The sequence below is a fragment of the Emydura macquarii genome, unplaced genomic scaffold (genome assembly GCF_026122565.2).
Source record: "Emydura macquarii macquarii isolate MOO-44397 ecotype Brisbane River unplaced genomic scaffold, CSIRO-AGI_Emac_v2 contig_3366, whole genome shotgun sequence".
Classification (NCBI taxonomy): Eukaryota; Metazoa; Chordata; order Testudines; family Chelidae; genus Emydura; species Emydura macquarii.
Window position 1 is genome coordinate 29155 of NW_027133503.1, and position 25651 is coordinate 54805.

General features: G+C 54.0%; 2 protein-coding genes across 2 annotated transcripts in view; both read left to right on the forward strand.

The window, feature by feature from the left end:
• LOC137143936 (adhesion G protein-coupled receptor E5-like) overlaps positions 1–25651 on the forward strand; it is a 34661-nt gene that overhangs the window by 4505 nt on the left and 4505 nt on the right. The gene's annotated exons all lie outside the window — the stretch shown is intronic.
• On the forward strand, positions 365–15138 carry LOC137143938 (adhesion G protein-coupled receptor E2-like). The gene is made up of 16 exons (XM_067534014.1): positions 365–515; positions 1212–1367; positions 2631–2786; positions 4042–4197; positions 5460–5615; positions 6396–6551; positions 7987–8136; positions 8673–8740; positions 9359–9484; positions 10248–10425; positions 10952–11071; positions 11699–11904; positions 11992–12162; positions 12317–12499; positions 13034–13269; positions 13358–15138. The coding sequence occupies exons 1-14, from the start codon at positions 422–424 to the stop codon at positions 12437–12439; spliced, it is 2016 nt and encodes a 671-aa protein (XP_067390115.1). The 5' UTR covers positions 365–421; the 3' UTR covers positions 12440–12499; positions 13034–13269; positions 13358–15138.

The window sequence follows — 25651 nt, forward strand, 5'->3', positions numbered from 1 at the left end:
ACCTAGAGGAACAGAAAGGGGGCAGCCAGCTACACCTTCTTCCTCCCCCCATATGCAGGGATCCATGGGGAGGGGAGCACAGAGGGGATTCAGCTTCTCTTCCCGCTCCCCCAACACACGGGGAGCCTGGAGCCCCAGGGGGACATCCCCACACCCTCCCCTCACATGGGGGATCTGGGTGAAGGTGGAGCCGACTCCCCTGTTCCTGGGGCTGGGCGCTCAGGGGCCTGGGAGAGACATTCCAGCAGCATAAATGGGGAACTGAGAATCGGGGCATTATTAACTCATCGCTCAGAGGACCAGTCACCTGAGTCCTGCTGCCCAGCTCAGTGGACATCACGTCCCCTCCTTTGTTGCAGATATTGACGAGTGCCTGGAGCTCAGCCGGGCAGACTGCGGACCCCAAGCACACTGCACCAACATGCCTGGGAGTTACTATTGCAGCTGCATTGTTGGATATGAATCCAGCTCTGGGAAAATCAAGTACAGGCACGCGAGTGAGAACACCTGCAATGGTGAGCTCTCCCCTGGCCCTCACCTGCTGAGACACCTCCCCCCTCCCCCCCGACACCTCACACCTGCTTTGGCAAAGGCAGGAGGCCATCACTGAGGCTGTGATGAGATGTGACCCTCATCTGTTCCCGCAGAGCTGGGGGCCGGGCTCACCCCTTTCCTCGGCTCTTGGACGAGGAATAACCCCCCTGAGTTAGAAAGAGACCCACGGAGCAAACTCCTCGTGATGCAGAGAAGCACCATGGAGACAGGAGGGGGCCCTCGCTGGCCCCAGCACGCAGCGTCCGGGCTGCTAGTGCCCCCCTGAGCCTGGGAAGGGGCCTTCCGCAGTGCAGAGCATCCCAGCCACGTCCCTGACCTGCCCCTTATGGACCTTGGGAGGCAGAGAACAGCTGCAGCACAGGGTGCCCGGGCCACGGCCCCTACATCAGGGGCTGGGAACAGGGTGGGTGCAGGTCCCCTAAAGCTGCTCCACACCAGCTGGGGCGGCCCCTCGTTCAGGGCGGGGGATTCTCAAGTGGCCGTTAAACTGCCAGAGCAGCCTAGTGCAGCCTGAGTGTTGGTGAGAATCAGGCCTTTGATTGTTAACCTCACAGGGGCCCAGTCGCCTGGGTCCCGTCACCCAGCTCAGTGCAGGGGGTGATACGGGGAAAGTCTCCCTGCCAGAACTGGACAGAGCCTCCCCTCTTCTGTTGCAGATATTGATGAGTGTCTGGGGCTGAGCCGGGCAGACTGCGGACCCCACGCACACTGCACCAACATGCCTGGGAGTTACTATTGCAGCTGCATCAGTGGGTACGAGTCCAGCTCTGGGAAAGCCACGTTCAGGCGCGCGAGTGAGAACACCTGCCATGGTGAGCTCTCTCCTGACCCCGACCCGCTGAGACACCCCTTCTCCCCCCACACGTCACATGCCCATTCCAGGCCTGGTGCTGCACCGGAGTTTCTGCCAGGTTTGGCAAAGTCACGAGGTCACCACAGAGGCTGTGCTGAGATGTCACCCTCGCCTGCTCCCGCAGAGCTGGAGGCTGGTCTCATCCCAGTCTCCGGCGCTTGGAGGGGGATAAACCCCATGGAGCAAACTCCTTCCACCCATTGCGGCACTAGCCCATGGAATCACTGCTACCGATTGGAAGCCACGCTGTGAGTGAGTCGAGTTTGAAAGAGGGACTGGCCGCCTCTGTGGGGAACGACAATCCCTGGGGCTGTGATAGTTAATGGACAATAATTCTGGGAGGGAGGAAAACATCCCACGTCAGGGCTTAAGCCGACCTCTGAGTATTAGAGACCTTCCTGGGAGACAGATAATCCCACGGCTGCGGCGGGACACTTAAACTTTCCTCTGTAGCATCTGTCGCAGTCGGGATACCGGAGTAGATGGGCCTTGGGACTGACCCAGGCTGGCAATGCCGGTGTGTTCCTCTGTGATTGGAATGTGATAGGGATTTCTGCCACATTTCCACCCCTTGGGGAGACCAAGCTTCATACATGGACTCCTAAATCTCCCCAAAAACTTGGACCATTGAAGTCATAGGCCCCATTGTGAGACAGGGATTGACCTATAGATGCCACAGTGACTGTTCCGCCATCTGTTATGTTCATAGCACACACGCACACAGTGGGAAACAAAGCATAAAGTCCTCTCGCTGGCCAGCTGCAGCACAACACAAGGTTATTTCTTAAGTCCAGAACCCTAACAGCCAAGAACCCAAAACAGAGAGAGACAAAGCAGGCTGCTCCCTGCGGCAGATGGGCATAACTCCTCCCACCCCTTTCCTCTAAGCTAGCTCTTTTGCAGACAGACTGCTGAAAAAAACAGATCACAGACCTCTGCATAGATGCCCCCAGCCTGCAATTGGGACCAGGAAGGCTCCTTGCAGATGTAAAGTGAGAACTAGTGAGACTAACACAATTTTCAGTACAGCAAATTCTCAAGCGGCCGTTACGCTGCCAGAACAGCCTGGTGTGGCCTGAGTGTTGCTGAGAATCAGGCCTTTGATTGTTAAATTCAGTTGAGTCCCCGTCGCCTTGGCCACATCACCCAGCTCAGTGCAGGGGGTAATACGGGGAACGTCTCCCTGCCATGACTGGACAGAACCTCCCCTCTTCTGTTGCAGATATTGACGAGTGTCTGGGGCCGAGCCAGGCAGACTGCGGACCCCACGCACACTGCACCAACATGCCTGGGAGTTATTATTGCAGCTGCATTGATGGCTACGAGTCCAGCTCTGGGAAAATCAAATTCAGGAGCGCGAGTGAGAACACCTGCCGTGGTGAGCTCTTCCCTGACCTCCATCCTCTGAAACACCCCCTTCCCCATACACACTTCACATGCCCATTCTAGGCCTGGTGCTGCACCGGAGCTTCTGCCAGCTTTGGCAAAGGCATGAAGCTGTCACAGAGGCTGTGATGAGATGTGACCCTTGCCTGCTCCCACAGAGCTGGAGGCCGGGCTCATCCCGGTCTCCGGCGCTTGGAGGGGGGATAAACCCCATGGAGCAAACTCCTTCCACCCATTGCGGCACTAGTCCATGGAATCACTGCTACCAATTGGCAGCCAAGCCGTGAGTGAGTCGAGTTTGAAAGAGGGACTGGCCGCCTCTGTGGGGGACGACAATCCCTGGGGCTGTGATAGTTAATGGACAATAATTCTGGGAGGGAGGAAAACATCCCACGTCAGGGCTTAAGCTGACCTGTGATTATTAGAGACCTTCCTGGGGGACAGATAATCCCACGGCTGCAGCGGGACACTTAAACTTTCCTCTTTAGCATCTGTCGCAGTCGGGATACCGGAGTAGATGGGCCTTTGGAGTGACCCAGGCTGGCAATGCCGGTGTGTTCCTCTGTGATTGGAATGTGATAGGGATTTCTGCCACATTTCCACCCCTTGGGAGACCAAGCTTCAAATATGGACTCCTAAATCTCCCCAAAATCTTGGACCATTGAAGTCATAGGCCCCATTGTGGGACAGGGATTGACCCAGAGATGTGACTGTTCCGCCATCTGTTATGTCCATAGCACATGCACAGACTAGAAAACAAAGCATAAAGTCCTCTCACTAACCGGCTGCAGCACAACACAGGTTATTTCTTAAGTCCAGAACCCTAAGAGTCAAGAACCCAAAACAGAGAGAGACAAAGCAGGCGGCTCCCTGTGGCAAATGGGCATAACTCCGCCCACTCCTTTGCTCTAGGCTAGCTCTTTTGCAGACAGACTGCTGGAAAAAACAGATCACACGTTTCGGAACAGAGGCCCCAGACTGCAAGCAGGAGCAGGAAGGCCCATTGCAGATGTAAAGTGAGAATTTGTGAAACTAACACAATTTTCAATACACCAAACTGTCAAGTGGCCGTTACGCTGCCAGAGCAGCCTACTGCAGCCTGAGTGTTGCTGAGAATCAGGCCTTTGATTGTTAAATACAACAGTGTCCTTTTTGCCTGGGTTCCGACACCCAGGTCAGTAGAAGGGGATGATAGGGGAACGTCTCCCTGCCAGGCCTGGACAGAGCATCCCCTTCTTGTGTTGCAGATATTGACGAGTGTCTGGGGCTGAGCCGGGCAGACTGCGGACCCCACGCACACTGCACCAACATGCCTGGGAGTTACTATTGCAGCTGCATCAGTGGGTACGAGTCCAGCTCTGGGAAAGCCACGTTCAGGCGCGCGAGTGAGAACACCTGCCATGGTGAGCTCTCTCCTGACCCCGACCCGCTGAGACACCCCTTCTCCCCCCACACGTCACATGCCCATTCCAGGCCTGGTGCTGCACCGGAGTTTCTGCCAGGTTTGGCAAAGTCACGAGGTCACCACAGAGGCTGTGCTGAGATGTCACCCTCGCCTGCTCCCGCAGAGCTGGAGGCTGGTCTCATCCCAGTCTCCGGCGCTTGGAGGGGGGATAAACCCCATGGAGCAAACTCCTTCCACCCATTGCGGCACTAGCCCATGGAATCACTGCTACCAATTGGAAGCCACGCTGTGAGTGAGTCGAGTTTGAAAGAGGGACTGGCTGCCTCTGTGGGGAACGACAATCCCTGGGGCTGTGATAGTTAATGGACAATAATTCTGGGAGGGAGGAAAACATCCCACGTCAGGGCTTAAGCCAACCTCTGAGTATTAGAGACCTTCCTGGGACACAGATAATCCCACGGCTGCAGCGGGACACTTAAACTTTCCTCTGTAGCATCTGTCGCAGTCGGGATACCGGAGTAGATGGGCCTTTGGAGTGACCCAGGCTGGCAATGCCGGTGTGTTCCTCTGTGATTGGAATGTGATAGGGATTTCTGCCACATTTCCACCCCTTGGGAGACCAAGCTTCAAACATGGACTCCTAAATCTCCCCAAAATCTTGGACCATTGAAGTCATAGGCCCCATTGTGAGACAGGGATTGACCTATAGATGCCACAGTGACTGTTCCGCCATCTGTTATGTTCATAGCACACACGCACACAGTGGGAAACAAAGCATAAAATCCTCTCGCTGGCCAGCTGCAGCACAACACAAGGTTATTTCTTAAGTCCAGAACCCTAACAGCCAAGAACCCAAAACAGAGAGAGACAAAGCAGGCTGCTCCCTGCGGCAGATGGGCATAACTCCTCCCACCCCTTTCCTCTAAGCTAGCTCTTTTGCAGACAGACTGCTGAAAAAACAGATCACAGACCTCTGCATAGATGCCCCCAGCCTGCAATTGGGACCAGGAAGGCTCCTTGCAGATGTAAAGTGAGAACTAGTGAGACTAACACAATTTTCAGTACAGCAAATTCTCAAGCGGCCGTTACGCTGCCAGAACAGCCTGGTGTGGCCTGAGTGTTGCTGAGAATCAGGCCTTTGATTGTTAAATTCAGTTGAGTCCCCGTCGCCTTGGCCACATCACCCAGCTCAGTGCAGGGGGTGATACGGGGAACGTCTCCCTGCCATGACTGGACAGAACCTCCCCTCTTCTGTTGCAGATATTGACGAGTGTCTGGGGCCGAGCCAGGCAGACTGCGGACCCCACGCACACTGCACCAACACGCCTGGGAGTTATTATTGCAGCTGCATTGATGGCTACGAGTCCAGCTCTGGGAAAATCAAATTCAGGAGCGCGAGTGAGAACACCTGCCATGGTGAGCTCTCCCCTGGCCCCCACCTGCTGAGACACCCCCACCACACACAGCTCACACCTGCTCAGCCCAGACCTGGTGCTGCACCAACTTTGGCAAAGGCTCGAGGCCGTCACTGAGGCTGTGATGAGACGTGACCCTCGTCTGTCCTCGCGGAGCTGGGGGCCAGGCTCACCCCTGTCCCCGGCACTAGGACGAGGAATAAACCCCCAGAGTTAGAAAGAGACCCACGGAGCAAACTTCTTGTACATCAGAGAAGCACCATGGAAACAGGAGGAAACTCCCGCTGCCCCAGCACAAAGCATCCGGCTTCATAGTGCCCCCCTGAGCCTGGGAAGGGGCCTTATGTGCGGGCCATGGGAATAGCTCAGTGAGCTCTCCCCACATAGGCCCTTGGGGAAGGGAATATCCACAGTGCAGGGCACCCCAGCCACGCTCCTGGTCTGCCCCATAGGGGCCCTGGGAGGCAGAGAATAGCTGCAGTGCAGGATCCCCGGCCACGGCCCCTACAACAGGGGCTGGGAACAGGTTGGGGGTAGGGCCCATAAAGCTGCTCCACACCACCTGGGTTGGCCCCTTGTTCAGGGCAGGGGATTCTCAAATGGCCGTTAAGCTGCCAGAGCAGCCTAGTGCGGCCTGAGAGTTGCTGAGAATCAGGCCTTTGATTGTTAACCTCACAGGGGCCCAGTCGCCTGGGTCCAGTCACCCAGCTCAGTGCAGGGGGTGATACGGGGAACGTCTCCCTGCCAGGACTGGACAGAGCCTCCCCTTCTTGTGTTGCAGATATTGACGAGTGTCTGGGGCCGAGCCGGGCAGACTGCGGACCCCACGCACACTGCACCAACATGCCTGGGAGTTACTATTGCAGCTGCATCAATGGCTACGAGTCCAGCTCTGGGAAAGCCACGTTCAGGCGCGCAAGTGAGAACACCTGCCATGGTGAGCTCTTCCCTGACCTCCATCCTCTGAAACACCCCCTTCCCCATACACACTTCACATGCCCATTCTAGGCCTGGCGCTGCACCGGAGCTTCTGCCAGCTTTGGCAAAGGCATGAAGCTGTCACAGAGGCTGTGATGAGATGTGACCCTTGCCTGCTCCCACAGAGCTGGAGGCCGGGCTCATCCCGGTCTCCGGCGCTTGGAGGGGGGATAAACCCCACGGAGCAAACTCCTTCCACCCAGTGCAGCATTAGCTCGTGGAATCACTGCTACGTTTGCTCTAGGCTAGCCCTTTTGCAGACAGACTGCTGGAAAAAACAGATACACGTTTATGAACAGAGGCCCCCAGGCTGTAAACAGGACCACGAAGGCTCCTTGCAGATGTAAAGTGAGAGCTTGTGAAGCTAAAAGTTTTCAATACACCAAATTCTCAAGTGGCCGTTACACTGCCAGAGCAGCCTAGTGTGGCCTGAGTGTTGCTGAGAATCAGGCCTTTGATTGTTAAATTCGGTGGGACAGTCCTGAGGAAACCAGAGTTTTCTCAGGGGTTTCATTAGAAGCAGCCAGCGTGGGTGAATTGAAGGAGGATTAGGCCCCTTGGACTAGACTCTAGCCTTGGTTATACTGGTGTAAAATACAGAGCAGCCTTAGTTACTCTAATAGTTTCTCCAGATCTATCCCAGTGTAAGAGCAGAATCAGGACCCACCAGGAGGGGATCCAGGCCTGTGGCCACTCCGGCATTGCCTGCTCCCAGGGGTAGGATACGCTGGCTTGGTCCCACGGCAGGAGCTCTCTGAAGCTGATGGCGCTGAGCGTCCAGTTTCTTGCCACCCCCCTGCACCCACCACCTCCAGTTTTCTGGTTAATTAATTCCATGCCCCTCGCCCAGCCCTGCAAACAGTTCTGCCCCCTGCAGCAGCCCCCACTTCTGCGCCTGACACCCCAGCACACCCCAGGTGCAAGAGGGGTTCTTCACCCCTGTCTCCTGGGAGAGGGGCTGCCCCGGGATCTCTTTATCCTCCCCTTCCAGGCCTGCTGTTGAAGGGATGAAGGGAGGAGGAGCAGAGTGCCCCATTTTTCACAGTAGGGGCAGGAGAAGACAGCAGAGATGCCGTGAGTTGCTGGGCTCTCTCTCTCCCCTCCCCTGTCCAAAACTCTCCGCTCCTAAGGAATGACAAAGGGTCCCAGCCCTACCTGGTTTCGGGTCCCAGTGGAGCCCTGAGTGAGAGTCAATGGACTTCCTTTGTTCCCCTCTAGTGTTTGGTCCATCAAGAAGATAACTTTCTACTGCTGCCTGGCAATGGAATTGCTCCTTTAACGTACACCTCACTGTGGTGCTGAAAGTCCCAGGTTCAAAACCCTGCTGATGACAACTCTGTGGTGAGGGATTCAAAACAGCTGCTCAGTGGGGCCTCTCTGATTTCCCCTCCCAGATATTGATGAATGTGCCAGATCCTCTGACATCTGCGGCCCGGGAGCCCTATGCATCAACACCGGCGGGAGTTTCCAGTGTAGGTGCCCAGCCGGCCTAATCCCTTCCACCGGAGTCGGGAGCTGGGTACTGAACCAAACCACGTGTGAAGGTGAGTTCTCCCCCAGCAGGCAGAGGTGTCTGTACCCAGCAGGTCTCTCTGCAGAGTCCATGGAAACCAGGAAGTCTAGGAGGCAGGCAGGGGGCAGGGATAACTAGTTTCTCTCCCCCCCTCCCCCATACTCAGTGGCGCCCTCTAGTGCTGACACACAGACTTGGGGCTACCAATGCCCCTGTGTTTGCAGAAGGAAAGCCTGCAAATTCATCCAGCCACCTTACCACATGCTCAGACCAGCTGGAGGATGGCAGGTGCCCAGAGTCATGTGCGGGAAGCAGGGGACAGGAGCAAGAGGGCGGGGCAAAGCGCAGTGTAAATGGAGGGGACAGAGCCACGGAGTGAGCTGGGGAGGAAGGGAGGGAGTTTTATTAGAGCAGCCGCTTGTTAAACTGTTGGCAGCGCAGCATGTAGACAGAGAGCAGGCAGCGGGGCTGGAGGACAGGGGGATTTTCCCTCAAGCAGGAGCCAGTTGATATGAAAATCTGCGGTGAAAGCGCTAATATCTGCTCCTCTCTTCCCGCTGCTCCAAGACCCCTGCTACAACAGCAGCGCTGAGCTGGAGAGAATCAAAGACAGGCGCAGGAACTGCTCTGTGCAGGTACCTTTGAACCCATCCTTCATTTGGTGGGATTTTTGCCCTGTGTTTTGTGCCACCAATATGGAAATTCCCAGACAAAAACCTTTGTTGTTGGTTTGTTGGTAGCGCCTAGAAACCCCAGCCAAGATTAAGGCACTGCTGGGTTTGTTCCTTTCATAGCTGGGACCCGATCCTCCTCCTCCTCTTCCTCCTCCTGCTAGGCTGGTCCCATCTACCTGTGATCAGCTGTTCAAGTCCTTCTCCCGTCTAGTCTGTCTTGGAGCAGTTCCTTGGAAACTCTGCAGCTCATCAAATCCTTTTGTATGACATCCCCCCATCGAGTTTTGGGTTCCTCAATCCTTCTCTTACCTTCCGCTTCTAAGTTCAGCACTTTGTTTCCTATTTATTCTTCTGACCTTCTTTTCACACACCTGCATCTGTTCCGTTTCTCCGCATGAATCTCACTGCGGTAACAGCCCATCGGGCGTGTCCTGGGCTGCACAAGTCTGATACAGTCTTCAGGGATTTAGGCCCGATTCTGAAAAGCTTCAGTCACACAATTAAGGGTGTCAGGATCAGGCCCCTGCATGTTTGCCCTGCAGTGCCTGCAGAACTCACCCTCTGCCCTGGTCTCTGCAGGGAGAGCTGAGCAGCAGCAGCAGCAGCAGCAGCAGCAGCAGCAGCAGTTTTTGCTCTTTCCTGAATTCGACCTTAGAGATTTTGACATCGACGTGTGGAGCCGGGAGTGCGACATTATCTCTAGAGGTGAGAGGCTCCAGCCCTTGAATGTATCCTGCTGGCTAGGGCCCCGTGTATGCCCCACAGCCCGGAGCAACTGCCTGCTGCTAAGTCTGTTTAGGAGTCTCACTGCGGGTGACAGATACTCTTCAGAAAATATCTGTGCCCTCCACTGGTGGGTGGGTGGGTGTGTGCGTACATGTCCTCTAGTGGTGTGGGTGGGTGTGGGCACATGCAAATGCCCTCTGGTGGTGAGGTTTGTGTGAGTCCACACACCCTCTAGTGCTGTGTGTGTGTGTACGTGCGTGCGCACATGCAGATGCCCCCTAGTGGTGTTTGTGGATGTATACGTGAACATGCCCCTTAGTGGGGTGTGTGCACGTGTCTTTGTCCAACCTCTAGTGTTCAGAGCTGTTGTGTTGTGCATCAGAAACCCCATACTGCTAACATTTAATGGGGATTCTCCTTCAGCTCATCAGTCAGGGACCTGGGTCTTTCAGGCCGCAGGATCTGGGCTCTCTCCCCACTCTGCCAATACATTCTGACCTCGGCAGCCGTGGGCTTATGATAATTTTATGCCTGGGAAGAAGGAATGGTGGAGAGGGGGATGAAGAAGGAATGACAAAGGGTTCCAGCCCCTCCTGGCTTTGTAAAGGGTTCCCCTCGGAGAGCACTGCAGCCCCTGAGCTGGGAGAGGCTGTGACACCCAATGTCCCCTGTGAACACATGGGATGTGGCGCCTGAGCCCCCGGACTTCTCGCTTCCAAGGTGTTTCCTTTCCTCTCCCCAGAAAGTGATTCGCACTTTCAGCGCCCTCAGGAGCAGCACCTCCGTCTGGGACAGCATGAGCGAGGGGGAGGTGGTGTTAGCCGTGGACGTCCTGCTGCAGAGCGTGGAGGAGGCCGTGCTGGCCACTGCGCGCAGGTCCCCGGGGAACATGACACAGAGCGTGACAACAGAGTCTATGGGTGAGGGGGGACGGGTGGCTCTCAGCGCTGCCTGCTGGCTGCCGGGAGATCCGGGGTTCTACACTGGGCCCCAAATCCACTGGAAGTTGGAGCCGAAATATCTGTGTGGCTGTGAGCCTGTGGTGAACACAGACACGGACCTGCCCTGACCCGGCCCAGGAAATAGAGCCCAGCCCTACCAGTGCCACCGGGAGCAACAGCAACTGCTTGAGAAGGGGTTAAATGCAACACTTGGCAATCCACCATAGGGGCTTTACACACCGCCGGGGGGTACTCCCCTTCCTGGGCACAGCATCCCCAGGCAGACACAGACAGAATGTGGGAAGGGGCACGGAGGGGTGGCCAATGGGACTCAGAGCGGTGAGCTCCAAACTTCCCCCTCCCCCAGTGGGGAAGAGCCCTGAAGCCCCACGGCACTGAAGCACCACGGCGTGGGAGGGGGCGTGGAGCTGGCCCAGCCGGGACAGATTCCCAGGAAAGTGGTTTCACAGCGAGGGGCTCTCTCGTTTCCCCCTCTCCCCCGCAGCTGTCCAGACGCGGCTCGTCACATGGGCCTGCAGCCAGGACAGCGAGGTCTTCAGGCTGAGCGCTCACGGGGAGACGATGGACATCCACTGCAATACAGTCACTGGGGCAGCCACACAAGGTACCATCCTGGGGATGGAGACACCCAGGGCCCAAACCACAGCACAGAGCCATTCCCAGGCACCGACCCCCAGACCGGGTTCCCCCATTCCTCCCTCCCCAGGGATCTGCAGACTGGGACCCTCACCTCTGTCTCTAACACCAGAGTGCTCCTTCTCAGGCTGTGGGGCTGTGAGCTGTACAGACCCCTTCGTTCCCAGCTGCCCTACAGCTTGAGCTCCAAGCGGTGAGGGGCTGCGGGGTCCGAGGGGAGGCAGCTGATGCAAGGGTCTCTGGTAGGACATGGGCCCAGAGAACAGAAAGAGCAGGGACCCCCGAATGGGATGAGAGGGGACCAGGGTAACATATACCCTCAGCTGCCACATTCAGGCTGGTGGCCCCTAATCCTCCAGCACCAGGGGAAGCTGATATCATCATCTCTGCTTCCTGCAGCCAAAAGCTTCCAGCCAGACGTGTTCCTGGGGTCTCCGAGAGAGGAGGTGGCATGGTCCAGTGGCGAAATCTTATGAGTTGTGGCCAGGACTCCTGGGTTCCATTCCCAGCTCTGCCACGGGCTTGCTGGGACCCTTGGTTGCTGGGCACCTGGCTGGCTCATTCTTTGCCATAGCGTCTGCATCTCCTCTCCCAGCAGGTCTGATGGCTGCTGCTGTTTTTATTTCTTACTCCACACTGGGCTCCATCATCAACAGGCCACTTCTCAGCCAGGGAAATCCACCAGCTGGTGGGACGCTGGGGAATAGTCACCTCAACTCCAGGGTGGTGAGTGGGGCCGTCGGAGGCAGGAGACCCATTCACCTCTCCAGACCTGTAAACTTCACCCTGCGCCATAGCCAGGTCTGTTACTGTGTGTATAGACACGTGCTAACCCAAACAACGCTCTGTGCTCCCGTGGGGATGAGGATGATTCTGTTGTATTTCCAGGACATACAAGCGAAGGAAGAGTCTCTCTGCGTCTACTGGAAATTCGTGGGCGGGGAAGGCAACTGGTCTCGGGACGGCTGCACCGTTCTGCACGCGAACAGCACTCACACCACCTGCAGCTGCGACCATCTCTCCAGCTTCGCCCTCCTTATGGCTCCCACCGCAGTGACGGTATCTCGGTGTTAGACTCGGATCGCAGGGCGGGACTCTCAGCGCCAGCCGCACTCTGCCATTGCTTGGGCAAAACTGTCACTGCAGTTACTGGAGGCTTTGCCAGGAAAAGGCTGAGTAGGGTGGTGGTGATTCTCCCTTTGCTGTGTTACAGGAGAGTTGCACCGACAAGGCACTGACCCTCTCCCTGCTGTGCCTCCTCCTCTTCGCCATCCTCACCTTCCTGCTGTGCCTCTCCATCCGCAACGTCAGCACCTCCATCCACCTGCAGCTCTGACACTGCCTCTTCCTGGCCGACCTGCTCTTCCTCACCGCAGTGAAACGCACCAGCAGTCAGGTACGGCCTGCTCCGCCCCCAGGGCCCGATTCTCACCTGCTCTGTTTCTCCGCTTGCAGCGGGGCAGGGCTGTGTGGTTTGAACCCCTTTGTGCTCCCTGGATTCTGGGCTGGGCAGAATCTGGGGCAGATTCCCAGGGGAATTTTTCCACCTCCCCTTTAGACCCCTTTATGCTGGACACAGTGGCCTAAGTCTCTCCATCCCAAGGAATTCGGAGAGTTCTATCTCTATGTCACATTCTCCCTGTGCCTCAATTCCTTTCCTACGTGACTTGCCCAAGGTCACCCTGGGAATCTATGGCATGGCTGGGAAGAGAACATGGATCCCCTGAGCCCTGTTGCTCTGTTCTAACCACTGACAGCAATCTGCGTGACCCTCCAGAGTCCCAGGAACCTGCTGTCTCTGGGTCAGGGAGTCTTATAACTGGAGAGCTGTGTTAACCAGAATCCCGGTGTGACCCCCCAGGCAGGTCTGTCCCATACCCAGCATTTCCCCTCCCAAACACAGTGTCCCTGAGCTCTCTGTCTCCCCCAGGTGGCGTGTGCTGTCATTGCTGGCTTCCTGCACTACCTCTTCCTGGCCTGCTTCACCTGGATGTTCCTAGCGGGGCTGCATCTCTTCCTCACTGTCAGGAACCGGAAGGTCATGAATTACACCAGCGCTGGCAGGTTCAAGAAGAGATACATGTACCCGTTCGGCTACGGATTCTGGGCCCTGGTGGTGGTTATTTCTGCAGTCCTGATTCCTGAAGGCTATGGATCTCCCCAGTAGTAAGTGCAGATTCCATCCTGACGTGGAGCTGGGATGTGACTTCCCTGCTGGGTTGCACAAGCTCACCCAGTTTTGTATTTAACCTAGATTTCCCTGCTCACCCTGCCTGGGAGATGAACCTCCCTGCTGGGACCCTGCCCCCTCCTCAGTAGCAAGTGGGCAAGTGTTGGCTTTTGCAGTGTAATGATCTGAACGTCCTCTGGGATTGAAACCTCTTCAGTGTGGACGAATTATCTCCTATGAGCAGTCAGCACCATGACAAATTTCCCTTGGCTCCACTATTCTTACGGGTCAGAATTCTGCATCTTTGTATGTCGCCTCCCAGAGACAAGCCACCAGTTGGCACATCACGCTTTAGTGGAATCTATCACCATGTTTCTGCTTTTTTGCCAGACATAAACTTTCTGCCAGGTGGAGTCAGCAGCAACCACCATTTCAATACCGCAGAGTTCCAGTACAAAACAGTACCGGCTGGAGCTGCCACCCAGTAATCTAGGAAAAGTATCACCACCCCGAACCTTGCTAACAGCCAGAATTTCCCCTCTTGCAAGCACAGAGTCTGTTTCTAACAAAAGAGAACTTTTAATAAAAAGATAAATGAAACTTGGCATTATTCTGGGAAAATACCATAACCACCACTCAAAAACATGTGACCATGAGCAAACTCCCAGCCCAGAATCCATTGGCTGGTGTCCTTTGCTTCTGTTTTTCACCTTGCGTGGTGAAAGCCCAACAAATGTTCCTTGAACCTGTCTTTGCCTTCTCCATCCACTGCACCCCACTCACAGCTGCTGTCCTTGGTCAGCGAAGGCCCAGAGTTCAGAGGTGCGTTCACATGAGTTCACCTCCCACCAGAGGGGTGGGGAAGATGGCATTAGAAATGCCTCAGCTACTGCTGCCACCATCTGTGCAACTTAGGTCTGGTCTACAGGCAGACCGATATCGGTATGACTACGTCGCTTGGCATGTGAAAAATCCATCTCCATGAGTGACATATAGACGGATAGACAAAGCCATGTCAGGAGGAGAGCTTCTCTCGTCGACGCAGCTACCAGCTCTTGGGAAGGTGGATTGATTAAGCCAATGGGAGAAGCTCTCACCTGTCGGTTTAGAGCATCTTCATTAAAGCACTACAGCGCCGATGCAGCATTTTAAGTGTAGACATGCCCTGAGGTTCAGCAGCTAGACCTGGTTAACAAAACAAAGACTCTCATTTGAGTTGCATCAGTGTCTTGAAACAGGGTGGAGATTTTGCTGCATAGTTCTTAGAGAAATATGCTGTATGTTTAAGAGTCTCTTCTACCAGGGCAGTAGCCCCTGCCCAGCAGAGTGTGAAGTGACTACTCTCCAGCAGGGAATCTGCAACGGGATACAAAGGATTTACAATACAGTGACAGCAGCGCAAGACTGTACAATGCAGATTGCTCAACTCTATGACTCAGTCGCACGAGACGACACCAGGGGGGTGGGATGGAGCAATCTTGTGAGTCAGCAGAGCCCACCTGGATGTGCCTGTACTCATGTCTACTAGGCGCATGGTCAAAAGATATGAAATAAGGGACAAGGGCTGCATGCCTTGGCCTTTCTACTCCACACCTATGCTGGAAGCAATGAGAGCTCTGGGAGACAAAGACTTTGGCAGGAGACTGGTCCCTAGTTTCAGGGAGAAGCTTGTGCATTGAGAACTACAACATCCAGTGAGGTGGGAAAGATTGCTTTATCTAGAGCCCACCTGGTGTTATCAAGATTAAGATTTAGATTGTGTGTTTATCTTTGTTTTCTTTGGAACTAATCTTTTTGCCTACCACTTATGCTCACTTAAAATCCAGCTTTCTGCAGTTAATAAATCTGTTTTATATTTTAACCAACACAGAGCGTTTCAGCTGAAATGTATGGAAAATCTCAGCTAAGTTAACAAAAACATTGTTTGTGTCCTCTCCACACTGAGGGAGGGGCAGACTAGGTTATAAACGTATATTGGTCAGGCTTCTGACCAGCGCAGGATGGTGCAACTTTGGGGTGCAAGGTAGGCAGTTGGGCTGAACTGGCTGGTGCCTTTCTCTGTGAGATTCGCTAGTGTCTCGGGGAGGAGGCACACAATCTAGCTGGGTGTGGGGGCATCACATGCTGCTGGGCTGAGTGATCACAGCACCCGGAGGGGTTTGCTGCTGGTCAGTAGCAAAGCTTTGTAATGGACAGCCCAGGCTGGAGAGTTTAGGGGGCACAGCGGGTCCCAGGTTGTACCCTGGGGGAACCCGTCACACCCAGCTCATCACTAGATGCCTGGGACGGGGGAAGAGGAAGTTTATTCTGACCCCACTTACACAAGAATGAAGAACACGGAGGAAAAGTGGAGGCCTGTTTGTCTGAAACAGCTCTCTGCTCCGCTCAGCCCCAGACACGGCCACCTCTGCATGGGAGAGGAAGCTGCTGGTTTATTACACACTGCTGATTGCTGCTTCTGGTCAGAAATCCAGAGGGGGATCTTCCCTAGGTCATTACAAGGCCTGGTGGTTGAGGAGACATCAACAAGACACTTTCACCTCCAGAACAGCAGCTGACCCCTCGATTAGGAGGTAGATAGGATCAGCCTCCGGGACCTGCCCCCTTATAATCCCTACCGCTTCTGTAGTGCCTTTCCTCAGAAGATCTCAATGCCCTTAACAAAGGAGGCCATTATCAATATTTGCCCTCAAAATGTACTGCCTTCTCCCTCCTCTTTCATATCTCTGCTCCCTCTCAGTGCTTCCTGTTGGTTCTCTTCCTCCTTCACCAAGTTCTCATGTTGTAACAATCCCCACCATAGGGCAGCGACCGGGTGTGAATTTAGAACCTGCAGAACCAAAGTCCAGATCTTCACCGCAGTTAGATGGCAGCAGTGGTAGGCTTTTATCCTCCATGAGGGCCAGCTGTGAAATGCGCACAAGCTAAGCATGTTCCACCATGGAAGGCTGGCTGCTAATCAAGGTCTGGACAGGGTAATTGCTGAAGAGGCCCGGTGGTCGGTATCCACTAGGTACTGCCAGCATTTCAGAGCACTATGTCCCCCATCAACCCCTCTGCTCTGCAAACCTCAGATCACCAGGCCATTGTCCTCTTCTTCCTTCTGTCTCAGCCCTTCCCTGATGCCCAAGCAAGTGGAGTTCATTACTGTCAAGGCAATAACACTCTCAAATGACAATCCCAGGATTTTCGGTTTGTCTTGACTCCTCACACCCATGGGGATTCCAGTGGCTTTGGAGCTGTTCACCTGTGTGTCATATGCCCTATGATGCTAACAGAGATTCTCTGTCAGCTCAGGCCCCAGGGCTTTTGGAATGGATGGCTCTGGGGTTCATCGTTGTGGCTGCGATGTTCTGAGCTGGCTTTGTGTGAAGCACTGAACAGGCCTGGGGAGAGCTGGATTTGTTACAATAGAAGGAAGGAAGGGAGGGGAAAATATCTGCCAGCTCCCAAGGTCATCTCAGGGCCATTCTTCCTTAGCAGCAGGGCAGGAGCCCGGGTAGGAGGGTGAAAAGTGATGCTGGGTAGAGAAGAAAATTAGCAAGAACGTCAGCCTACAGACCTTCTGGGGGAACTGACAGTGCGAACCCAGAGAGATGTGTAGGGTGGATGGTGAAGATGAGCAATTTTCCAGAGGTCTGTCTACTTCCCACGGCCCCCATGACCCTCCTCTGCGGTTTCCAGCTCGGGTCAGATCAGGCTGTTTGAATTTTACTTATGCTCTTCAACTGCAACAAGTTCAGAAAAAACAAATAAATGACAGTTGAGTCCAGATGACGTTGCCTGTTCTAAAGGTGCAATCAACCAGCAAAGTGTATCATGTCATCCTCTGGTGGCTGAGCTGCTCAGCTATAACGGCCTACTGCTGCTGCCAGGTGGTGGAGCTGCTCCTTAGCCTCAAGAGGTGGCGGTTTAGGATTCGAATCCTGCTGCAAATTATCAACCCAGCTGCCACATTGCTGAGCCTCAGTATCTTACAATGGAAGAGCAACCCTGGGGAGCTGGAAGGTTTGGAGGTACGTGGACAACAGCCAGGAAAGAAGCCCTCACCTTTTGAGTCCGAGAGCTTCCTTCAGCTTTCTGGGGGCCCAGCTGCAGGCAAAGAGGTGTGTTCCCTCTGTCGGGGCTGACCCAGGGGGGACCTGAAATTCTGTGGCCGAGGGTTGGCCAGGATGTTTCAATTCCTGTTTATATCGCTGAGCTCAGTGGGTCACAGTCCAGAGTTAGGGAAAGAAAATTAAAACCAAAAACATGTATGCTCTTCCTAGAAGGCTGCAGCATAATCCAGAAATCCACCAACCTATTACAGAGAGTCAGCTGATCCCTAAAGCAGCCGGACACAACTCACCGTGCCTCACAAAGCCCCCCACCCTTCACACAGGACAAGGAAAACCCCTCTCAGATGTAAAATGACAGCTTGTAATCTTCACACCGTTTTCAATATGCCACATTCTGCGTCCCGTCAATGCCTTAATTAACTAACACAATTTACGAAAAAAGTCACAAGCTCAGCGTTATGGGAGGCTGTGATTTTGCTGCGGCCAGCGGTGCTGGTCCAGGAGAGATATTGTTTGGATCACCCCCAGCAGGTGCATTCTCACTCTCTTGTTCCTGGCTACCAATTTCTGGTACTTCCACTTGCCAACAAAACCTGTCACCGCTTTTGCTAGCTTCATGGTCCTGTAACCACCCTGAACTTTTAGCTGGTAACAGCTGATCAATGGGCCTCATTTTTTATTGCCCTTTTCACCTCCACTTAATATGGCACCGGTCCCAATATCTGCTTTACCGCCTCTTTCCCCCACTTCCTCCCTCCCCTGTGATGTCTGCCCTAAACTGAAACACTTGGGCAGTTCACACTCTGGGGTTTTCACTGTTTCTGTGTCTTTCCTCAGGCGCTCTTGTTATGTCAGGCTTCCTATGTGTAAGCGGGGGAATGGGCTGCTATTGTGGGGAACTTTCCTGGCTCATGCACTACCCCAGCAGAGTTGGCTAGTGACAGGATCTGAGTCCTTGCCCCCATTCCCTTTACCCAGAGGCCCGCCTGACCTCAAGGGCTCCCCTCCCACTCTCCTGTGTGGGGGGGTCCCTGTAACCCCGACAAGGCTGGGCCAAGGATTCCTGGGGCTCAACCCCCAATCCTGCCGTGGTCCCTTAGGGTAGGGGCTAGGGAGTCCCCACTGCAGGGCACAGGGCGCTTCTCTGACCCACTGATCATTGCACACAGTGCAAATAATACAATGTATTAAACAGACAGCAATCAAACAGCAAATAAAGACATAAGAAAAGTGGGGGAAGGTTAAAAGAAAGGACTCAGCACTGCCCCCTGGCCCGGGGCCCCCACACAGCATCTCTGGGGTGTGAGGGATGCTCACAGTCTGTGTCACACGTTGCAGGCCTCTGCCCAGGCCTGGCTGAGGTTCAGGGATGCAGAAAGTCAGACATGGGCTCTAGCAGTGGCCACATGCCCCCCGGCTCTAGGGGGCAGGGCCCTTCTCCGCAGAGTTGTCCCCCCCTCCCCCCGTCGGGGTCACGATCCCCCTCCCAGTCTGGCCTGCGAGGCCTCTGGGCTGGGGGCGTCTCCCTGCGCCAGGCCTTGCCAAGGGCCCCCCTGTTAGTCAAAATGTGCTCTGATTTGTTTGACCTGATCACCAGCTCTGTTGCTGGGTGAATGGACTGAGACTGACACCCAGTGAGGTGCAACCAAACACAAATATTTTGGGACGTGTCAGAAACACGATTCCCACTTACCACAGACATAACAAACACTGGTGTCGAGGCAGGGTGGGGGAGTGAACCCCAGGCCCAATACCTTGGAACACACCCCTCTGGTCCCCTCAGTCTGCGACGGTCGTTACAGTTTCTTTTCTCTCCCTCCCAGGGAGTGCTCGTCACCATCTCCTGCGCTGGAACCGGCTCTCGCCAGGTAAGTCTGCCTTGTCTGCTTCTGCTCTTAGCCCTGTCTGCTTCTCGTTCTTAGTCCGTAGCTGCACAGAACACCGTACCCAGCCACGCTCCCGCTCTGATGGGCAGCCCCGGGCCCTGGCACTCGCTGTCTTAAATAACTTCCCAGGGGCTGAGCGTAGCCAATCCACTGCTGGGACTTTCCCGCTTTGTTTGGGCTTTGCACCTGGCACCGTTTCTTAGGTTTTCGCTGTCACTGGGCAGACTTCGCCTGCTGGCAGCCTGCCAAGCGTCAGCATCCGGCCTGTCTGAGCCGAATTAAAATGGAATCTAAATCCACGATGGAGTTTCCCATTTACAGCCGAAAGAAGGGCACATAAACAGAACTATTATTTCCACCTCACACCCCTCGCTCCCCCCAGCCGCTCACTCACCGCACCCGGCTCCGGACGGCTCCAGCTCCAGCCCGGCCCCAGCTCCTGCTCCACCTGCTGCTGTGAGCTCAGCTCAGCTCCCTGGGCCTCTCCTCTGGCCTCTAGCTCGGTCCTTAGCTCGGTCCTGCTCTCGGCCCAGGCAGGCCCAGGCAGCTCCAGCTCACACGGAGGACGGGACTCCCCTCGCCCTCCTGGCTCCCTCATTGGCCGGCCCACCCTGTCAATCAGGCTGACCTGAGTTGGCCTCTCCCCACTGACCCTGGGGCTGTGTCTGTTTCAGGGTCCTGCTTCCTCAGGAGATGCCGACCCAAAAGACCCGCTAAGTGTCAGTGAGGGGCTAATAAGCCCCTTACACACGGCACTGATTCGTGTGGCTGTGCCGCTCCTGCACACCTGCTCGTGAGCCGCCATGGCCCTGCAAGAACGTTGCGCTCAGCACCTCTTGGGTCTTTGCAAACAATTTCCTGGACCAAGGTCGTTCAAAGCCCCCCCCCCTCCTGGGGCCTGGGTTATTCATTCTTTCTCCAGAGAATAACTCACATCTTTAGTCACATGTGGTCACACCCATGTGTGGTGGGTTTAATTACACCAGTGCCACCAGGGAGCCTTGTCCCACCCGCTTTACAAGGCTCCCGGGCCCTTAAAGCACCAGGGTCAGGAGCCCTCCTCCGATCACTGTTCCCTTCCAGTGCCACTGCCTCGCTAGTTCTACCTCCTCCGGTCTCCCTCTATGAGCTGCTGAAAGGGCTGTGCCATGTGGTGGAGTGGGCTAACTGCTAGGCACTACTGCATTTAAGAGGTCAACTACCCCCATCGCTCTTCATCTTACAAGCATCTCTGCCGGAGCCTCCAGAGTGGGTGTAGTTCCCAGCTGTACACCGCTCCGTTCCTCAAGCGGCCGCGCTCACTCGCTGGATGTGGGTGAATTCCTCAGTCCAGGATGTGCCTGGCTCCGAACCCATCCACCCTCTTGCAGACTTTGCCTCCCTCCTCCCCTGCCTCATGTACCCAGCAACCCGTCATTCAAGGCTCATCCCACTCTCTTCCCAGGATTGCTTGGCTAGAAAAAACTGCCAGGGCAGTAACCCTCTGCTAGGGCACATTCGAAGCTGGGGAAGGTAAAAGCCCAGACACAGGAGATCGCCTTGACCCACCACATCCTACTAAAGACTGCCTGGGCACAGTTACTGCATGGTGGTAGTGGCAGCCCACCTGAGGCGAAAGGGTATGCAAAGCTGGTTGGAAATCCTTACTCAAAGGATAGGTACGGGGACTAACTGCCTAGGCAGCAGCACCGGAGAAAAGGGTCTGAGGATCCTGGCATGTCACAAACTGAATGTGAGTCTACAGTGTGATGCTGTTGAAAAAAGGCAAATGTCATTGTGGGATGTATTAACAGGAGTGGTGTGGGTAAAAGAAGGGAGGTGACCGTTCTCCTCTACTTAACACTCAGAGATTTAGAAAACCTGACCTGTGAGGAAAGGTTGAAAGAATTGGGTATGTTTAGTTCAGAAAAGAGAAGGCTCGGAGGAGGAGAGGGGACAGGACACAATAACAACCTTCAGATATGTAAAAGGTTGTTATAAAGAGGACTGTGATCACTTGGTTCCCATGTCCACCCAGGGCAGGACTAGAAGAAATTGGCTTAGTTAGCAGCAAGGGAGATTGATCTTAGATATTAGGAAAAGCTTTCTAAGGCAATGTCTACACTGCCGCGGGAAGTCGACTTTGACTTTCAGCAGCCGATTTTTAGAAATTGCAGCAGCGTGTTTACACTACACTGTTTGAGCAGATCTCCAGTGTTTACACTGACCAGCCTTAATTTGAATTGCAAAGCGGTGCAATGTGGGTAGCTATCCCACAGTGCAGCTAGCCACGGTGTTTGTTGGGATGAATGTCATCGTCCCATGATGCAATGCTGCTTTGCCCACCCTTCTCCCCTCTCCCCCCCAACCCTCAAAACATTTTCATGCTGTTTTTTTACTCCCTGTGATCGCCACCACTGCAGAGACATGGAGCCAGCTCAACTCTGCACTATTATTGTGAGCGTGACAAATACATCGCGGCTTATCATCGAGTATTTTAGAAATAGAGGAAGAAGCTGAACCACAGAAACACTGATGCCACCGAGGCTGCCCTGCTACAAGCCACTGAGAAGAACAATTCCTGATTGCTGCAGGCTGTACCGAGTCATCTGCAGCCCGTGGAGCACCGGTTCTGGTGCAGGGAAACAAGCACAGACTGGTGGGACCGTGTCATTCTGCAACTGTGGCATGATGATCAGTGGCTGCAAAACTTTCATATGCAAAAGGCAACTTTCCTCGAACTGTGCTCGGAGCTGGCCCCGTCCATGAAGCGTGTGAATACTCACTTGAGACAAGATATGACGGTGGAGAAGAGAGTCACCATTGCTCTGTGGAAGCTGGCAACCCCTGACTGTTACCGCTCGGTTGGGAATCAATTTGGAGTCGGTAAATCTACAGTGGGCACTGCCGTGAATCAAGTGTGCAGTGCCATAAATAGACTTCTGCTACGAAGGCTAGTGACTTTGGGAAATGTGCAGGACATAGTGGAGGAGTTTGCCATGATGGGCTTCCCAAACTGCAGGGAGGGATTGATGGGACTCACATCCCTATCTTAGTGCCTGCCCACCTAGCGACCGAGTACATAAACTGCAAGGGGTACTTTTCCGTGGTCTTGCAGGGGCTTGTGGATCACAGGGGCCGTTTCATTGACATCTATGTGGGGTGTTCTGGGAAGGTGCATGATGCTCGTGTATTTCATAATTTGGGGCTGTTCTCTAAGATGCAGGTGGGCACTTTCTTCCCTGACCAAAAAATTCACATCAGGTGTGTGGAAATGCCCATAGTGATCCTGGGGGATCCTGCTTACCCCTTGTTCCCTTGGCTAATGAAGCTGTACATCAGTCACCTTGACAGTGACAAGGAGTGTTTTAATAAGAGGTTAAGCAGTTGCAGAATGGTTGTAGAATGTGCCTTTGGGCGTTTAAAGGGTAGATGGAGGAGTCTCCTCACTAGGCTGGACATGAGTGAGAAGTACCTCCCTTGTGTGATATCTGTGTGCTGTGTTCTTCATAATGTGTGTGAAGGGAAGGGTGAGAGGTTCCCCCAGGGTTGGGCTGTGGAGGCAGCAAGACTGGCCGCCAATTATGAGCAGCCAGATGCCAGCACTACGCTGAGAGCTAATCACAGAGCGCTTTGCATTAGGGAAGTTTTGAAAACCAGGCTCTGCAATGAGATGCAGGACTGATTTCTGTTCCTGTATGTTGTTTGCCTTTGGTGAACCTGCCCCCCCCCCCCCATGCAAACGATATCTGTGGAAACCAAATCCCTCCTGAACAAGAGACGATTTAATAAAGAAACGTGTTGAAATTATGCAAATCTTTATTTCTTAACATTCAAGTAATGGAGGAAGGGGGGAGAGTGTTCATTCACTGTCTCAAGGGGTAGGTTGGTAGCTTGCTGTCCAGCAGTCAGCATGTCTGCCTCTGCCTTCTGCTCACCTGCACCGGGGTGGAAGCGAGCACGTACGGCAGCCTGGCCATTCTCCTCCGAGACCTCTTGGGGGGGGGAGGGGGAAGGGAGTGGGAGGGCAGCAAAGCCCTCGGTTGAGGAGCGTTATGGAAGGGCTGCAGCTGGACTCTGTCCTGCCTCCACTCCTTCTGAAGCTCCACAAGCTGCTGGAGCATGTCTGTCTGGTCCTGCATGATTCGCAGCATTTCCTGCGTGGTACTGCCATCATGCTCCACCATTTCTCGGTGACACTCCCAGTCCAGGTCCATATTCTGGGACCAGGTCAGCCTCCACGCTCTTTGCTCTGTCTCTGCAGCAGCTGAGGCGTTCATGAGCTCGCCAAACATGTCATCTCTTGGGTTTCTTTTCCTCTTTCTAATCTGCAAGAATCTTCCCGCAGCATTTCTTGAGGGTCGGTCCAATGCCGAGGTGTCTACAGAAGGAAAGGAAAATAACAAGGTAGCCACTGTTAGCATAGTGAAGAACATGATACAAATGTAACAATGTAGATAATGATCCCCTGATACAATATAGCCAATAATCGCCATGCAGTGCACAGGGCAAACACAGAGGCTCATTCTATTCCTGACGTCCCAGAATTGTCTGCTGACTGTGCCATTACAGAGAGGATCTGAGGACAACGTGGTGTGGTTGGGAAGGGAGGGGGAGCTCTGATTGTATTTTAAGCCTTTACAGAGAGGAACTGCACATAACATGGGGCAGGGGAGGCTACGCTTACAACACAGATTTGCTGGACGCTGCGAGGTACCAGCAGTGTTCCGCCATGATGCAGGCTCCCTTGACTGTAGTGAAGTATCTTACCTTGAACAGAGGAACAAGCCAGTCCTCCCCTGAAAAGTTTTGCGAAGGACAACAGATTACATACATGAAAGTTTCTGTGAGATATCAACTGATGATAAACGTAGCATTTCTCATCAAAAAGAAAAAACTCATCGCTGGGTAACCCCCCAGTACAGTCACCAAAATGCCTGAAATCCCCTTCGTGCCCCCGCCCCCACCCAATGTAAAAGGACAGAAATGCTAAGAAGAAAAAAAACTCACCAGATGTGCCTTCCTCGGGATCATTTGTGCTGTCCTGTGTGCTGCTCGGGGGTCAGGAATGTGTCCTGACTTTCTGGGAGAATGGACACCCTGCTCTCCTCAGCCTCCTTGTTGTCCACAGAGTCCTCCTCATTGTCCATGGACTGTGGCCTAGTGGAGGTATCAATGCTGCAGGGCGGCACCGTGGTGGGATTGCCACCGAGAATTGCGTGCACCTCATCATAGAACCAGCATTTTTGGGGAGAGGAGCCAGAACGGCTGTTAGCTTCCCTGGCTTTCTGATACGACTGATGCAGCTCCTTGATCTTCATGCAGCACTGCTGAGCGTCCCTCTTGTGTCCCTTCTCCAGCGAGCCCTGGGATATCTTCCCATAAATGTCCAGATTCCTTTTGCTGGCTCTAAGCTGAGCCAGAACAGACTGCTCGCCCCACAGCCCGATGTGATCTAAGACCTCTGGTCGACTCCATGCCAGAGCGTGTTTTGGCTTTGCAGAAGTCATGCGGAGAACAGTGACAAAGCTCTCTCCACGCTGCCAGCACAGACAATGAAAATTCAGATCTTCCTGAAGCTTGAGTGGAGGGGACTTTTCCTGGTAATGTGACCACTGAGCAGCACAGCATGACTGTCAGACTGGTCAAAAAGGGGCATTGTGGGATACATTCCAGAGGTCAATTAATTTGATTTAAGTGACATTGTGTCTACACTGACACTAAATCAATTTAACAAATTGAAATTAGGTGCTATGCCACTTGCAGAGGTGGTCTTATTAAGTCGATTTTCCAGGCACCTTAATTCAAATTAAGAGTCGTGCCAGTGTAGACAAGGGTGTAAGTAGGTTGATGTAAGTGACTTTAAGTCAACCTAAGTCACCAGTGTAGACCAGGGCTAAGTCTAAGAATAGTTGAGCTCTGGAACAGGTGACCTAGGGAGGTCGTGGAATCCCCATCATTGGAGGATTTTAAGAACAGGTTGGACAAACACCTTCCAGGGATGTGCTAGGTCCTGCCACAGCGCATGGAGATGGACTAGTGACCTCCTGAGCTCCCTTGCTACTCTACATTTCTGTGATTCTATGAAATGGTGCTAGGCCTTCTGCACTGTGCTCAGTTTCCCCCCGTAAGTTCTCAGTGTCTCAGCAAAGCAAACTATTCTGGGACTGGGAGATGCGGTCAGTCAGAAGGAAGGAGAACAGGGCGTGGTGAAAAGGCAGTGCTGTCCTGTGTGCAGCGCTGTTGATTGATACGATCTAATGCAACACGACGTAAGATAACTTGCCTTCCTGTCCAATTTCTCCAAGATAAGGAGGCTGCAAAGCTCAGACTCCTCAGAGCTGGTCCTCTCCCGTTAGCGGCTGAGCCACCATGGGAACCCGCGGTGACACGTATCCATTGGGTGAGTGGAACGAAGGCCATGGGCTGAACTCAAGGGTGGGGTAGGAGAATCC